The sequence below is a fragment of the Salmo trutta genome, chromosome 30, assembly GCF_901001165.1.
Source record: "Salmo trutta chromosome 30, fSalTru1.1, whole genome shotgun sequence".
In the NCBI taxonomy this organism is placed as follows: Eukaryota; Metazoa; Chordata; class Actinopteri; order Salmoniformes; family Salmonidae; genus Salmo; species Salmo trutta.
The window spans coordinates 23,244,254-23,262,440 of NC_042986.1; the positions used below are offsets into that span (position 1 = coordinate 23,244,254).

The window sequence follows — 18,187 nt, forward strand, 5'->3', positions numbered from 1 at the left end:
GCAACTGGTTCACCTCTGCTCACAGGCAATGTGTATTGGAAGAGATTTCTGAATGTTCTTCGCCCAGCATGCACCCCCCTCCAACATGCTTTATCTACTAATTTGCTGGATGCAGAGTTCAACAGAGTTCAATTGAAGGTCAAGCAAATCATAGAGAAAGCAGACTGTATTGCAATCATCTCTGATGGGTAGTCGAATGTTCGTGGGCAAGGAATAATTAACTACATCATATCCACCCCTCAACCAGTATTCTACAAGAGCACAGACACACCGGTCTCTACATTGCAGATGAGCGGAAGGCAGTCATCAATGACCTTGGACCACAGAAGGTATTTGCACTGGTGACAGACAATGCTGTGAACATGAAGGCTGCTTGGTCTAAACTGGAGGAGTCCTACCCTCACATAACACCCATTGGCAGTGCTGCTCATGCATTGAATCTACTCCTCAAGGACATCATGGCACTGAAAACAATGGATACACTCTACAAGAGAGCCAAAGAAATGGTTAGGTATGTGAAGGGTCATCAAGTTATAGCAGCAATCTACCTCACCAAGCAAAGTGAGAAGAATAAGAGCACCACATTGAAGCTGCCCAGCAACACCCATTGGGGTGGTGTTGTGATCATGTTTGACAGTCTCCTGGAGGGGAAGGCGTCTCCAAGAAATGGCCATATCACAGTCTGCTGATATGGACAGACCCATCAAAAGGATCCTCCTGGATTATGTATTTTGGGAGACAGGTTTCAGGCTGCTTACCACTATCGCAGTAGCCATTGCATGGATTGAGGGAGACAATGCCATCCTGTATGATGTTCAGACTCTGCTTGCAGATGTAAGAGAAGAAATCCGTACTGCCCTGCCCACTTCACTGTTGCTCCAAGCAGAGAAAACTGCAGTTCTGAAATGCATCAAAAAGCATGAAGACTTCTGCCTGAAGCCATACACGCCGCAGCATACATGTTGGACCCCAAGTATGCTGGCAAGAGCATCCTGTCTGGTGCAGAGATCAACAAGGCCTATGGTGACATCACTACCGTGTCTCGCCACCTTGGCCTGGATGAGGGCAAGGGTCTTGGCAGTCTGGCGAAGTACACTTCCAAGCAAGGGCTTTGGGATGGAGATGCAATATGGCAGTCGTGCCAACATATCTCATCAGCCACCTGGTGGAAGGGACTTTGTGGATCTGAGGCTCTTTCCCCTGTTGCCTCCATCATCCTCCAAATCCCACCAACATCAGACGCCTCAGAGCGCAACTGGTCCTTGTTTGGGAACACACACACCAAAGCACGCAAAAAGCTGACCAATCAAGTTTGAAAAATTGGTGACCATCCGGGCAAATGTGAGGCTTTTGAGCCTGACAACGAGCCATCCTCAACAAGATTGGAATGTGACAGTGAAGATGAGGCCTCAGAGTCTGATGTTCAAGAGGTGGACATTGAGGAGGTCCAGGGAGAAGACATGGAAGCCTGAGAGGAAGACAACCAAAGCTTTAGTTTCTAGACTATCATTTACAGATGTATGTTGAAAACGTTTTTGGGAGATGCCATGGATCATTCAATATTCCCTTTCTTTTGTTATTCAGTGAAATCGTCCCATGTGAAGAGTCAACTCATTTAATTATAGTTCAATTTGTAAGTAAATTTTTTTTTTCCTTCTATTGGAAGGATTTAATCATTTGCAATTGTCTACTTCTGATAAGGTAAAAGGTTTATGTTTCTGTCTCCATATGATATGGTAAGTATATCCAATGCAAAAAAAATCTACATTTTAAATGGTATAAATATTTAATTTGCATATATTTCCGTTAATTCCTATATTCCCGTAAATTGCCACGGAAAGTTTCCACCTCTGAATAATCCCCAAAATGTGCAACCCTAGGCCTGCAGTAAGCTGCCTTTATGCAGCCAAAATGTGTTCAGAGACCTTCTAGAGCAGCACCGCCTCCTCAAGATTCTGAGCCTGCCTGGCACTGTTGGTCCTGCAAGCCAGAGCCCCCTGATGGGAGAGCATAATATACAAGGAAATTCTCAATGCTGCTAATGAGAACCTTGATGACCTTGTACCTAGCCGGTGGGGATTCTGGTGGGGTGCCCCCACCCAGGCAGTGGCAGTGCTGGCAACACTAGCTGCAGTAACCCATGGGGAGGGGGTCACACTCGGACATTCAGAGGGGGCATATTATTGTGGCCCTGGTGGCACAAAATCAAAGTCTGACTGCATGGAGATGCTTGGGAATATGGTCACTACGGGGGACCATGTGTGGGTGTTTCAGGGGAAGGAGGTATATCTGATCTCCATCACCTAGGATGTGACAATGGTTAATCAAATCTCCCCATTTCTGCCCTTTTTTTGCTCAGTTTTGCAGGCCTTCTCATACAGCTGCAACTGCATATGTATTCGTAAATCAAGACCTTTCTTGAGTTGTGCTCGGATGGTGCAAATGTTGAGAATCTGAGTCTATGGTTGTTGTGGGGGAAAAGGGTTGTGAGTGTTTGTGTGTATGTATCCCACAACTGTTGCAAGGGAGTAAAAGATGTTAGGGACAATATAGGATGAATCACTAATTGTTTAAAATAATAATTGCTTGCTATAATGTAATTTTGGTATTGGCAATACTGGTAAGAGGTAACCATCCTTTGCGTAAACTGCCTACATTACTATGAATAGCTAATTATGTAAATTAAGATAAAGAGGATCTTTTTTTATTTGGGAGGGTGTTGTGAAATATATTTCTCTCATGGGCAAATAAATTCAAAAGGGGTGATATTAATTAACAGTGATTTTGATCCAAATGTCCAAACAGATCCTCAAGCGAGATGGATGATTTTAAATGTTATTGGACCATAAACAGATATGGCTTATTAACCTACAGTATACGGTCCAAATAATGATGATCCAAGCTTCTTTGAAAATAAACTCAGCAAAAAAAGAAATGTCCTCTCACTGTCACCTGCTTTTATTAACATGTGCTAAACTTAACATGTGTAAATATGTGTATGAACATAACAACTGAGACATAAACTGAACAAGTTCCACAGACATGTGACTAACATAAATGGAATAATGTGTTCCTGAACAAGGGGGGGTCAAATCAAAAGTAACAGTCAGTATCTGGTGTGGCCACCAGCTGCATTAAGTACTGCAGTGCATCTCCTCCTCATGGACTGCACCAGATTTGCCAGTTATTGCTGTGAGATGTCACCCCACTCTTCCACCAAGGCACCTGCAAGTTCCCAGACATTTCTGGGGGGAATGGCCCAAGCCCTCACTCTCCGATCCAACAGGTCCCAGACGTGCTCAATGGGATTAAGATCCGGGCTCTTTGCCGGCCATGGCAGAACACTGACATTCCTGTCTTGCAGGAAATCATGCACAAAATGAGCAGAATGGCTGGTGGCATTGTCATGCTGGAGGGTCATGTCAGGATGAGCCTGCAGGAAGGGTACCACATTAGGGAGGAGAATGTCTTCTCTGTAACGCACAGCATTGAGATTGCCTGCAGTGACAACAAGCTTAGTCCGATGAAGCTGTGACACACCGCCCCAGACCATGACGGACCCGCCACCTCCAAATCGATCCCGCTCCAGAGTACAGGCCTCGGTGTAACGCTCATTCCTTCAACGATAAACGCGAATCCGACCATCACCCCTGGTGAGACAAAACCGCGACTAGTCAATGAAGAGCACTTTTTGCCAGTCCTGTCTGATCCAGCTACTGTGGGTTTGTGCCCATAGGTGACGTTGTTGCCGGTGATGTCTTGTGAGGACCTGCCTTACAATAGGCCTACAAGCCCTCAGTCCAGCCTTTCTCAGCCTATTGCGGACAGTCTGAGCACTGATGGAGGGATTGTGCGTTCCTGTTGTTGTTGCCATCCTGTACCTGTCCCGCAGGTGTGATGTTCGGATGTACCGATCCTGTGCAGGTGGTGTTACACGTGGTTTGCCACTGCGAGGTCGATCAACTGTCCGTCCTGTCTCCCTGTAGCGCTGTCTTAGGCGTCTCACAGTACGGACATTGCAATTTATTGCCCTGGCCACTTCTGCAGTCATCATGCCTCCTTGCAGCATGCCTAAGGCACGTTCACGCCGATGAGCAGGGACCCTGGGCATCTTTCTTTTGGAGTTTTTCAGAGTTAGTAGAAAGGCCTATTTAGTGTCCTAAGTTTTCATAACCGTGACCTTAATTGCCTACCGTCTGTAAGCTGTTAGAGTCTTAACGACCATTCCACAGATGCATGTTCATTAGTTGTTTATGGTTCATTGAACAAGCATGGGAAACAGTGTTTAAACCCTTTACAATGAAGATATGTGAAGTTATTTGGATTTTTACTAATTATCTTTGAAAGACAGGGTCCTGAAAAAGGGACGTTTCTTTTTTTCTGAGTTTATATGTAAGAATTTATCAGCTCTACAAGCAACACTAGCCTCTATTATTATTATTATTATTATTATTATTATTATTATTATTATTATTGTGGGACATTATAATACGGTTTTAAATACCGCTATGGACCGTAAAGGAAAACACACTACAAACTATCACCCTCATGCTCCTAAGGAAATCATGGATATATTAGAATGACTGGATGTATGGAAGCTTAAATACCCTGACCTAGTGAGATATACATGGCGGAGGCTTAATCAAGATAGTCGTCTTGATTTACTTTCTTATGTCATTTTCTCTGCCACCAAAAGTTTAAAGTGTTGATAGGGGACAGAATGCAGTCGGATCATCACATAATTGGCATGTATATTATGCTTACAGAATTTCCACGTGGGCAAGGATATTGGAAATTGAATCAAAGCTTATTGAATGATAACTTGTTTTTAACTAGGACAGAATAATTTATAACTGACTTTTTCCGACATAACATAGGTACAGCAGATCCCCGTATTGTATGGGACACTTTTAAATGGGCCTTTAGAGGCCATGCTATTCAGTACTCATCTATAAAACAAAAGCAATTTAGATCAAAAGAGTCCATATTAACAAAGGAAATTGAAGGACTCACAGTACAGATAGCAATAAAAACTGTACCGTAGTTTCAGAGTAAGTTAGAGGAAAAACAAAAAGAAATGGAGGAACTTAAAGATCCAGTGTAATATATTATAAAAATAAAGTGAACTGAATGGAATATGGGGAAAAATGCACAATTATTTTTCAATATTCAACATAGAAATGCTACCAAAAACAATGTATTGAAACTTGTTACAAATGATGGAGTCACGCATGATTCACTGAATGATATTTTGAAAGCGGATGTAAAGTACTTTAAGAATATGTTTTCGTTTCAGTCTCCTCCATCTTCACTAACCGAAGCTGCTTGTTTGGATTTTTTTCCTATTAATAATGTAAAATTAACATCTGTACAGAAAGACTCATGTGAAGGCCAAATTAGAGGAGGAACTTCTTGATGCAATTAAAGTCTAAGTCTCACTCACTCACACACAAAACCACGACAGTTTTATAACAGTCGTAAATACTTGCATGAAAACTCTCTCTCACTCCTTTCAGAAATGTAAATTAAATCCCTTTGTTACCACAGAGCGAGACTTTGCAATACAGTAACGTCAAAAGGTTGAATAATGAAACAATATTTCTCTAATCCAAACAGTTGCAAGGGTCCGTGCGTACTTAAAGAAGAATCGTGTCGAATTCGTTACTTATTTGTCATATAACTAAGGACAGTAGAACAACATAGCTGTATCTCTGAATGTGTATATTTCCCAGTGATCAGATTCACATCTAGATGTTGTGGATCTTATATGATTAAATATGAAACTATTTGTGAGAAGATGTGATGTTAGCCTTCATATGAAAACAATTCTCTCAACCAGTCAGTGAGCACGCCCACGTGAGCACAGACATTATGCCAAAAGTCATGGAACGCCCCTTTTTCCAGAGTGCATAAAACCCCTCGTGAAGAATTTACATTAGATCAGCGGGACTGACAACGTGAGCTGGAAGGAATGAAATGGTTAGACACTCAAACTTTCAACAGAGAAGAAGAAAATCTCTATAGACCAGAGCGCGTGAAGCGGTGGCTACATGGCTGAGAAATGGTTTAAAACTAAAGACCAAGCAGGCGGACGGTGTTAACCGGAATGGTTAAACTCTACAAGACCAGTACACAGACAGCGTGAGCTGAAAGGTACAAAATGGTTAGAAACTTTGAAACTTTCTCGAGTGAAGAAGATGAAGACTACACCGCAGCATTTAGTCTGCAGCTGTTGTAAGTATTTTAGTTGAGTAAATTTGACTGAGAACCACCGGGTGGTACTCTGAAAGACCCGTTCTAAAGCACATTTCCCTATCAAACGACCATTGGTAAGTCTGACGTAGCCAGTCTAACAGAGCTACAACTACGAAAGACTTTGATCTCTGGTGGAAAAACCAGACTTTCTGTCAATTACTCCCCAGACGGACCGGCAATTTCAACAGAGAGACAACAAAGACATACACACGTAAATATTAACATTACAGTTCTTTCGAATGAGCGGCCTTTCATGTGCAAAATATTAGCATTTCCATGAGCATAGTTATGAATTGTATGTAGAGAGTCCATTCTGTCTTTCCTGCTCTTTATCTGTCCCCACCCTTTCCATTGTCTACCAAGCCGTCATATCAGGTTTAGTCCACTAGGGACTTTTCATTGCATTATGTAGTATTTCTGTGTGGTTAGTTAGTTAGTTAGTAAATAAATAATTAAGCCAATTTGTATATCGCCGATTCGTCATTTATGCTAGGGTTCATACAGATATCCAAGGATTTTGCAACATTCAGAATGAGGCTGAAGGTAAATAAGAATTAATGAATTGACTGTGGCTGATGTAAGAGATATTTATATCTTTAGAGTTTAGTCGGGAGTTAGTAACTCGTTAAAGAACTTTTTCCGTGGTGCCCTAGATTACTACTTAATTAATTGTTACATGAGTATTTTAATTGTGTAATTTAACGTGGTATATCATTACTTTATAAAATAAGTCAATAATAAGTCTTTATTTTAAGAATGTGAAATGTCAGAATAATAGTAGAGAGAATGATTGATTGAATTTCAGCTTTTATTTCTTTCATCACATTCCCAGTGTGTCAGAAATTTACATACAGTCAATTAGTATTTTGTAGCATTGCCTTTAAATTGTTTAACTTGGGTCAAACTTTTCGGGTAGCCTTCCACAAGCTTCCCACAATAAGTTGGGCAAATTTTGGCCTATTCCTCCTGACAGAGCTGGTGTAACTGAGTCAGGTTTGTAGGCCTCCTTGCTCGCACGCTTTTTCAGTTCAGCCCACATATTTTCTATAGGATTGAGGTCAAGGCTTTGTGATGGCCACTCCAATACCTTGACTTCGTTATCCTTAGGCCATTTTGCCACAACTTTGTAAGTATGCTTGGGGTCGTTGTCCATTTGGAAGACCCATTTGCGACCCAGCTTTAACGTCCTGACTGATGTCTTGAGATGTTGCTTCAATATATCCACATAATTTTCCTCCCTCAGGATGCCATCTATTTGTGAAGTTCACCAGTCCCTCCTACAGCAAAGCACCCCAACAACATGATGGTGCCACCCCCGTGCTTCACGGTTGGGATGGTTTTCTTTGTCTTGCAAGCGTCCCCCTTTTTCCTCCTAACATAACGGTGGTCATTATGGCCAAACAGTTCTATTTTTGTTTCATCAGACCAGACAAGTCTCGGTTTTGGAGCAGTGGCTTCTTCCTTGCTGAGCGGCCTTTCAGGTTATGTCGAAATAGGACTCGTTTTTCTGTGGATATAGATACTTTTGTACCCGTTTCCTCCAACATCTTCACAAGGTCCTTTGCTGTTGTTCTGGGATTGATTTGCACTTTTCGCACCAAAGTACGTTCATCTCTAGGAGACAGAACACGTCTCCTTCCTGAGCGGTATGACGGCTGCGTGGTCCCATGGTGTTTATACTTGCGTACTATTGTTTGTACAGATGAACGTGGTACCTTCATGCGTTTGGAAATTGCTCCCAAGGATGAACCAGACTTGTGGAGGTCTACAATTTTTGTCTGAGGTCTTGGCTGATTTCTTTTGATTTTCCCATGATGTCAAGCAAAGAGGCACTGAGTTTGAAGGTAGGCCTTGAAATACATCCACAGGTACACCTCCAATTGACTCAAATGATGTCAATTAGCCTACCAGAAGCTTCTAAAGCCATGACATCATTTTCTGGAATTTTCCAAGCTGTTTAAAGGCACAGTCATCTTAGTGTATGTAAACTTCTGACCCACTGGAATTGTGATTAAGTGAAATAATCTGTCTGTAAACAAAGTAGATGTCCTAACTGACTTGCCAAAACTATAGTTTGTTAACAAGACATTTGTGGAGTGGTTTAAAATGACGCCAAACTAATAAGTGTATGTAAACTTCCGACTTCGACTGTATATACATGAACAGAAATATAAACGCGAACATGTGAAGTGATGGTTTCATGAGCTGAAGTCCCAGAAATGCTCCATACACAGAAAAAGCTTTATTCTCTCAAATCTTGTGCATAAACATTTTACGTCCCTGTTAGTGAGCATTTAAGCCTTTTGTCAAGATAATCCATCCACCTTAAAGGTGTGGCATATCAAGATGATGATTAAACAGCTTGATCATTACACAGGTGCACCTTGTGCTGGACAATGAAAGGCCACTCTAAAATGTGCAGTTTTGTCACACAACACAATGCCACAGAAGTCTCAAGTTTTGAGGGACCGTGTAATTGTCATGATGACTGCAGGAATGTCCACCAGAACTGTTACCAGAGAATTCAATGTTAATTTCTCTACCATAACCACCTCCAACGTTGTTTTAGACAATTTGGCAGTACATCCAACCGGCCTCAACCGCAGACCACGTGTATGGCGTTGTGTGAGTGAGCGGTTTGTAGATGTCAATGTTGTGAACAGAGTGCCCCATGGTGGTGGTGGGGTTATGGTATGGGCAGACATAAGCTACGGACAACGAACACAATTGCATTTTATTGATGGCGATTTGAATGCACATAGATATCGTGACGAGATCCTGAGGCCCATTGTTGTGCCATTCATCTGCCTCCATCACCTCATGTTTCAGCATGATAATGCACGGCCCCATGTCGCAAGGATCTGTACACAATTCCTGGAAGCTGAAAATGTCCCAGTTCTTCCATGGCCTTCATACTCACCAGACATCTCACCCATTGAGCATATTTGGGATGCTCTGGATCAACTTGTACGGCAGCATGTTCCAGTTCCCGCCAATATCCACTGTAAACGATCAAAACAGAGCAGCGAATTTAAGACATTTTTATTGATTAGCATTAGTTCCCGCCAATATCCAGTAACTTCACACAGCCATTGAAGAGGAGTGGGACAACGTTCCACAGGCCACAATCAACAGCCTGATCAACTCTATGCAAAGGAGATGTCGCACTGCATGAGCCAAATGGTGGTCACACCAGATACTGACTGGTTACTCCACGCACCTACTTGTATTTTTTTTTAGGTATCTGTAACCAACAGATGCTTATCTGTAATGCCACTCAATTGAAATCCATAGATTAGGGTCTAATTTATTTATTTAAATTGTCTGATTTCCTTTTATGAACTGTCACTCAGTAAAATCTTTCAAATTGTTGCATGTTGCTTTTATATTTTTGTTCAGTATAATAATAACAAAGTGCATTGACTTGTTTCAAATAGGTTTTTATTAAGAAGCAAATCCATGTCAACATGTGTGCAAAGAATTGGGATCTCCCATTTTTTCATAGGCGTAAGACAACAGTAACATACATTTAAACAAATGGATGCATCTAACAATACAAAAATCAATTAAAAGGGAAAGAAAAGGAAGAACCAGTAATGGAGTGTAATACGATAGTGACATTTCTTAGATTGATAACCTATGCTTTAATGTGACAATCCTCTCCAATCGGACATTTCTTAGATTGATAACCTATGCTTTAATGTGACAATCCTCTCCAATCGGACATTTCTTAGATTGATAACCTATGCTTTAATGTGACAATCCTCTCCAATCGGACATTTCTTAGATTGATAACCTATGCTTTAATGTGACAATCCTCTCCAATCGGACATTTCTTAGATTGATAACCTATGCTTTAATGTGACAATCCTCTCCAATCGGACATTTCTTAGATTGATAACCTATGCTTTAATGTGACAATCCTCTCCAATCGGACATTTCTTAGATTGATAACCTATGCTTTAATGTGACAATCCTCTCCAATCGGACATTTCTTAGATTGATAACCTATGCTTTAATGTGACAATCCTCTCCAATCGGACATTTCTTAGATTGATAACCTATGCTTTAATGTGACAATCCTCTCCAATCGGACATTTCTTAGATTGATAACCTATGCTTTAATGTGACAATCCTCTCCAATCGGACATTTCTTAGATTGATAACCTATGCTTTAATGTGACAATCCTCTCCAATCGGACATTTCTTAGATTGATAACCTATGCTTTAATGTGACAATCCTCTCCAATCGGACATTTCTTAGATTGATAACCTATGCTTTAATGTGACAATCCTCTCCAATCGGACATTTCTTAGATTGATAACCTATGCTTTAATGTGACAATCCTCTCCAATCGGACATTTCTTAGATTGATAACCTATGCTTTAATGTGACAATCCTCTCCAATCGGACATTTCTTAGATTGATAACCTATGCTTTAATGTGACAATCCTCTCCAATCGGACATTTCTTAGATTGATAACCTATGCTTTAATGTGACAATCCTCTCCAATCGGACATTTCTTAGATTGATAACCTATGCTTTAATGTGACAATCCTCTCCAATCGGACATTTCTTAGATTGATAACCTATGCTTTAATGTGACAATCCTCTCCAATCGGACATTTCTTAGATTGATAACCTATGCTTTAATGTGACAATCCTCTCCAATCTGACATTTCTTAGATTGATAACCTATGCTTTAATGTGACAATCCTCTCCAATCGGACATTTCTTAGATTGATAACCTATGCTTTAATGTGACAATCCTCTCCAATCGGACATTTCTTAGATTGATAACCTATGCTTTAATGTGACAATCCTCTCCAATCGGACATTTCTTAGATTGATAACCTATGCTTTAATGTGACAATCCTCTCCAATCGGACATTTCTTAGATTGATAACCTATGCTTTAATGTGACAATCCTCTCCAATCGGACATTTCTTAGATTGTGTACTAGACTAATATTTCGAGGTAATAACTTGAATAATAATAAAGAGATGCTACTGATAATAACACAGTATTATGGTAATAGGGAAGTATGTGCCAATTCCCCAGAACAATGACCGTGTACATTGGTCTGGCCAATTACTGTAACCTCAAATTCCAAGACCGTCACAGCCATGCCATCCTTAGTACACCACAACCAAGCAGTCCAACATGTGCTGTTGATACAGTATCTATCTGAGGCAGCTTGTCTGCCAGAGGCCATGGAAGATGGAGTAGCACACACACACAGGAAGCTTAATGCATAAGAACATGTGTGTTTGTGGTCATTGGGACAGCCTGTACGTTACCATGTGACTCGTGTGCTGGCCAATTTAACTGTTCTTTCTCTTATGTGACTTAAATAGACATATTCATCTGGGCTCTGAAGTTTCTTTGGTGCTCGTTCTTCCCCCCTCCCTCTTTCCTCTCCCTCTCTATTGGATAATGGTCACACAGACTGTCACATATGCCACCTGCTCTGCGCTGTTTCTGTCGCCATAACAACTGGAGCCTGGACGCTCGCTCTCTCCCCCTTTCTCTCTCCAAGTCGTGAGCGTACTTATATTCTCTTCCTCCTCTCCCTGTCTTTTCTCTCCTCTACCAATCCTTTTGCTGCGATACCTTACCAACGCTCCCACAGGAAGTTCAGTTCCCACTTATCTTCTTTCTTTTCTTCCTCCCCTCCCCCTCTCCCTCTGGTTCCCTTGTGCTGGTGTGAGAGCTCAGTCATGTAGCAGCAGCCCTATATGAGGTGCTATGTTTTTGCCCTCCACCTTCCCTCTGTGCTGTGGCCCTCCACCTTCCCTCTGTGCTGTGGCCCTCCACCTTCCCTCTGTGCTGTGGCCCTCCACCTTCCCTTTGTGCTGTGGCCCTCCACCTTCCCTCTGTGCTGTGGCCCTCCACCTTCCCTCTGTGCTGTGGCCCTCCACCTTCCCTCTGTTCTGTGACCCTCCACCTTCCCTCTGTGCTGTGGCCCTCCAACTTCCCTCTGTGCTGTGGCCCTCCACCTTCCCTTTGTGCTATGTTTGTGCCCTCCACCTTCCCTCTGTTCTGTGGCCCTCCACCTTCCCTCTGTTCTGTGGCCCTCCACCTTCCCTCTGTTCTGTGACCCTCCACCTTCCCTCTGTGCTGTGGCCCTCCACCTTCCCTCTGTGCTGTGGCCCTCCACCTTCCCTTTGTGCTATGTTTGTGCCCTCCACCTTCCCTCTCTTCTGTGGCCCTCCACCTTCCCTCTGTTCTGTGGCCCTCCACCTTCCCTCTGTTCTGTGACCCTCCACTTTCCCTCTGTTCTGTGGCCCTCCACCTTCCCTATGAAGTGGCATGGAGCTGCAGCACATGTCAGGGAACAACAGGAGCCATTAGTCAAAAATGTAGTTTGAAAAATAGTCAAGGGGGGCTGAGAGCAGCTGAAAATAACCTGGAGACAAGACCAGCGGGAGGCTCTGTACAAGGTCAAGGGTGTGTGTGCGAATGTATGTTTTATGTATGCGAGACCATGGATATGCAGCCAAAAGTTATAGTAGTCGGGTTTAAAGCACCATCTTCCAGCTCAGAGGGCCCAGGGCTGGTTCCTCTGCCTGGTAGAAGCTCCTGTTTCTGGGTCAAGTTGAGTGTGTGAGCTGTGTTTGTGACCTGGATATTGGGTGAGCGGGGGAGTCATGAGTTATCTTACATTAATTCTGACTATTCTGAGGAAGCGTATACTGGCTAAGGCGTCTCAAACAGCACTATTTCCGGGAAAAAAATCTCTCTTTTTTTCAAGTGTAGGTCTTATAAGGGAGTATGCGAGCACACTCGTTCGGCTAGCCGAGTTCAGTTCGGTTGGTGCCTAGGCCCTAGACGATGCATGCTTACGCCTTAAGGCTGTCACTGTCAAGAAATAGCTGCTCCCCATCAAAGACAACAGCTCTTAAGAGTTTTGTGTGTGTTTTTGTATGTGTGTGTGTGTGTGTGTGTGTGTGTGTGTGTGTGTGTGTGTGTGTGTGTGTGTGTGTGTGTGTGTGTGTGTGTGTGTGTGTGTGTGTGTGTGTGTGTGTGTGTTTTTGTATGTGTGTTCTGTGTGTGTGTGTGTGTGTGTGTTCTGTGTGTGTGTGTGTGTGTGTGTTTTTGTATGTGTGTTCTGTGTGTGTGTGTGTGTGTGTTTTTGTATGTGTGTTCTGTGTGTGTGTGTGTTTTTGTATGTGTGTTCTGTGTGTGTGTGTGTGTTTTTGTATGTGTGTTCTGTGTGTGTGTTTGTGTGTGTGTTTTTGTATGTGTGTTCTGTGTTTGTGTGTGTGTTTTTGTATGTTCTGTGTGTGTGTGTGTGTGTGTGTGGGGGGGGGGGGTTGTATGTGTGTGTGTGTGTGTTTTTGTATGTGTGTTCTGTGTGTTTGTGTGTGTGTGTTTGTATGTTCTGTGTGTGTGTGTGTGTGTGTGTGTTTTTGTATGTGTTTTTGTGTGTTCTGTGTGTGTGTTTTTGTATGTGTGTTCTGTGTGTGTTTGTGTGTGTGTGTTTTTGTATGTGTGTTCTGTGTGCGTGTGTGTGTTTTTGTATGTGTGTTCTGTGTGTGTGTGTGTGTGTGTTTTTGTATGTGTGTTCTGTGTTTGTGTGTGTGTTTTTGTATGTTCCGTGTGTGTGTGTGTGTGTGTGTGTGTGTGTGTGTGTGTGTGTGGGTTTTTTTTTTGTATGTGTGTGTGTCTGTGTGTGTGTGTGTGTGTGTGTTTTTGTATGTGTGTTCTGTGTGTTTGTGTGTGTGTGTTTGTATGTTCTGTGTGTGTGTGTTTTTGTATGTGTTTTTGTGTGTTCTGTGTGTGTGTTTTTGTATGTGTGTTCTGTGTGTGTGTGTTCTGTGTGTTTGTGTGTGTGTTTGTATGTTCTGTGTGTGTGTGTTTGTGTGTTCTGTGTGTGTTTTGTATGTTCTGTGTGTTTGTGTGTTCTGTGTGTGTGTGTGTTTTTGTATGTGTGTTCTGTGTGTGTGTGTGTGTGTGTTTTTGTTTGTGTGTGTGTGTGTTTTTGTATGTGTGTTTTTGTATGTGTGTTCTGTTTGTGTGTGTGTTTTTTGTATGTGTGTTCTGTGTGTGTGAGTGTGTGTGTGTTTTTGTATGTGTGTTCTGTGCGTGTGAGGGTGTGTGTGTTTTTGTATGTGTGTTCTGTGTGTGTGTTTTTGTATGTGTGTTCTGTGTGTGTGTGTGTTTTTGTATGTGTGTTCTGTGTGTGTGTGTGTGTGTGTGTGTTTTTGTATGTGTGTTCTGTGCGCGTGTGTGTGTGTGTTTTTTTGTATGTGTGTGTGTGTGTGTGTGTGTGTGTTTTTGTATGTGTGTTCTGTGCGTGTGTATGTTTTTGCATGTGTGTTCTGGTGTGTGTGTGTGTGTGTGTGTTTTTGTATGTGTGTTCTGTGTGTGTTTTTTTGTATGTGTGTTGTGTGTGTTTTTTTGTATGTGTGTTCTGTGTGTGTTTTTTTGTATGTGTGTTCTGTGTATGTGTGTTCTGTGTGTGTGTGTGTGTGTGTGTGTGTGTGTGTGTGTGTGTGTGTGTGTGTGTTTTTGTGTGTGTGTTCTGTGTGTGTGTGTTTTTGTATGTGTGTGTGTGTTCTATGCGTGTGTGTTTTTGTATGTGTGTTCTGTGCGTGTGTGTGTGTTTTTGTGTGTGTGTTTTTGTATGTGTGTTTTTGTGTGTGTGTTTTTGTATGTGTGTGTGTTTGAATGTGTGTTCTGTGCGTGTGTGTGTGTGTGTTTTTGTATGTGTGTGTGTGTTCTGTGTGTGTGTGTGTGTGTGTGTGTGTGTTTTTGTATGTGTGTTCTGTGTGTGTGTATGTGTGTTCTGTGTGTGTGTGTGTGTGTGTTCTGTGTGTGTGTGTGTTTTTGTGTGTGTGTTGTGTGTTTTTTTGTATGTGTGTTCTGTGTGGTGTGTGTGTGTGTGTGTGTGTGTGTGTGTGTGTGTGTGTGTGTGTGTTTTTTGTATGTGTGTGTGTTCTGTGTGTGTGTGTGTTCTGTGCGTATCTGTCTGTGTTGATTGGGGATAATAGCAGGGAAGTCTGTTTGTACAGCAGTAAATAAATCCAGCATATTGTTTTGCCCCTGCTTTCCTTTTGCTCTGTCACTCAACAGGAACATTCTGCCATGGATTTGAATGTTGTTTCAGTGTCAATTACCCAGTTCATGCCCCCTTTCATTTGCTGAGATTTTTTATGTAAACAGAGAGAAATGTGAGCTAAGAGACTTGAGCGAAGCAAAGGCACGTCTATGGAGATGTGGCAAAGTTGAGCGTGGGGTAAATGGCCTACTCTTTGGGATGAGAGGAGACTCCTGTATTGTCAAGCTAGCAATCTTTATAGGGCTGCTTCTACCTCTTCTTTCCCCTCCTTCCTTCCTCTCCCCTCCCTCCTACCCTCTCTTGTTTCTAGCTCTTTCCGGGGGAGGGGATTGTAAAGATGTGTTTTAGTGTGTGTGCAGCCTCCCACGTGAGTGTTTGTAAAGTGATCCGGGTAAGGGGTGTGTGTGTGTGTGTGTGTGTGTGTGTGTGTGTGTGTGTTTGGAAAGGTCCCGGGACCTGGCTCCACAAGGTTGTTTTGAGTGCCCCCTCCTCTCTCACTTTTTCCTCATTCCATCTGTTCCCTCTGTCCAATTGAACTCTCACCTCCATTACCTTAGGCAGTCTCACTGAGGAGGAGGGGCCTGCTGACATCATGGCGACATGGGTGTTAGTTGGTGGGGCGACTCTCCCGGTGGAAGGGGTGTTTGTGACGTCCAGACAGAGCTGGGCTGCTTTCAGCCCCTCATTGTTTTATAATTGTCCCTTGTGGCTCTGCTTACAGAACCATGCTCTCAATACTTTGGAAGTCTGGGGCAGTATGGCAGAGTGGAGCTGACATGGATACTCTGGCTTGGCAAGAGGACAGAGATGAGACCCATTCTAGAGTAGGAGGATAGCATTGCTTATACAGAGAGGTCATGGGTAAAAGTGTCTAAACCTGTTTTGGGGGTTTGAGTTCTACTGATGTCTTGGGTGTCTTGGCTAGGAGGAGGTGGAATCTTGAGTAAGGGGGAATCTCGCTTCAGCAGTAACTGAATATCCGTGGAGGGAGGTTTTATTGTATTGTTAAGTTTTGGTCTACTTTTTATTTTTCTCTGTTTTTCTCTTCTCCATCATTCAAGAGTGCATATGTTTAGACGTGACATGTCATTTATCATTTGGCCACATCATCTACCTAACTACATGATTATGTTCGTACTTCTTACATGATCAAGATGCAGACACTTGAAATATTTCTGTCTTTCGAGCGCCCCTGCCTGCAGTCTCTCCCCTGTTTTACACGGCACACATGCTGCTCCTTCTGCCCAGCCGGCATCTCTGATCTTTCTCTCCCTCTCTTCCGTAACGTAGGGTAGCGGTGTGCGTACGTAGACAGCCCCCCTGACGAGGCCCCCTGCTCCAGCATGAAAGGTTATGTAATGAGTTTTTAGTAGAGTTTCCTGGTTGTCAAGAGCCTGACTCGACTCATGTTGCCGCTTAGGACAGGGATGAGCTAGCGTACTGCCACTCACTCATCCTGTCAATCAGTTAGTAGGGGGACAAAAACTCCTCAGATAAACCGGTAACGCCAAAGACCAAAAGTAGAACAAGAAGCCAGGTTCTGCCTTACAGCTTTTAGGGAAAGACGTTTTTCACTAGAGGAATGAAAGTGAGTGTGTTTCGGAGCAGACGGTGGTAGTCAGGCCACCTGTTCCCCCAGCCTCAGAGACGGGTAACAGAGAGAGTGAGAGAGACTACACAGAGAGAAGCAGCAAGCGGGGGCAGCATCACCACCGCACACCCTTTACAAGCTTTTGGGACACTCCACACACCCCTCACGGAGATTCTAAGCATGCTGCTGCTGGAGGAGTCGGAGACCTTTGCAGGTAGGTGACCCCCTGAACCCTGCTGGCACCCTGATCCTCCTTGGTGGGAGGGGAGTGTCACTGACTCTTAGGACAGCAGCAGGTGGGGGTGATGTGATGACTGAGGCTGAATCAATGATTACCGGAGAAAGATGTGTGGATTAATCATTTGTTGTTAGTGAGAAATCTGGATGATGTTGATGAAGAACCAGGGTGTTATACATTGTAGTTCAGAACCAGGGTGGTTTACATTGTAGTTCAGAACCAGGGTGTTATACATTGTAGTTCAGAACCAGGGTGTTATACATTGTAGTTCAGAACCAGGGTGTTATACATTGTAGTTCAGAACCAGGGTGGTTTACATTGTAGTTCAGAACCAGGGTGGTTTACATTGTAGTTCAGAACCAGGGTGGTTTACATTGTAGTTCAGAACCAGGGTGTTATACATTGTAGTTCAGAACCAGGGTGTTATACATTGTAGTTCAGAACCAGGGTGGTTTACATTGTAGTTCAGAACCAGGGTGGTTTACATTGTAGTTCAGAACCAGGGTGTTATACATTGTAGTTCAGAACCAGGGTGGTTTACATTGTAGTTCAGAACCAGGGTGGTTTACATTGTAGTTCAGAACCAGGGTGGTTTACATTGTAGTTCAGAACCAGGGTGGTTTACATTGTTGTTCAGAACCAGGGTGGTTTACATTGTTGTTCAGAACCAGGGTGGTGTACATTGTTGTTCAGAACCAGGGTGTTATACATTGTAGTTCAGAACCAGGGTGGTTTACATTGTAGTTCAGAACCAGGGTGTTATACATTGTAGTTTAGAACCAGGGTGTTATACATTGTAGTTCAGAACCAGGGTGGTTTACATTGTAGTTCAGAACCAGGGTGTTATACATTGTAGTTCAGAACCAGGGTGTTATACATTGTAGTTCAGAACCAGGGTGTTATAGATTGTAGTTCAGAACCAGGGTGTTATACATTGTAGTTCAGAACCAGGGTGGTTTACATTGTAGTTCAGAACCAGGGTGGTTTACATTGTAGTTCAGAACCAGGGTGGTTTACATTGTAGTTCAGAACCAGGG

General features: G+C 42.9%; 1 protein-coding gene across 5 annotated transcripts in view; it reads left to right on the top strand.

The window, feature by feature from the left end:
* The window catches only part of LOC115168292 (helicase ARIP4-like), a 101,196-nt gene that overhangs the window by 29,281 nt on the left and 53,728 nt on the right, over positions 1-18,187 (top strand). Inside the window, exon 1 of one of the 5 annotated variants that reach the window (XM_029723441.1) lies at positions 16,702-17,126. The exons of the other annotated variants lie outside the window; for them this stretch is intronic. Within the exon in view, the coding sequence (XP_029579301.1) occupies positions 17,093-17,126 (34 nt within the window). The 5' untranslated portion in view covers positions 16,702-17,092. Of the gene's footprint in view, positions 1-16,701; positions 17,127-18,187 lie in introns of those variants that run through there. 5 annotated transcript variants of the gene reach the window in all.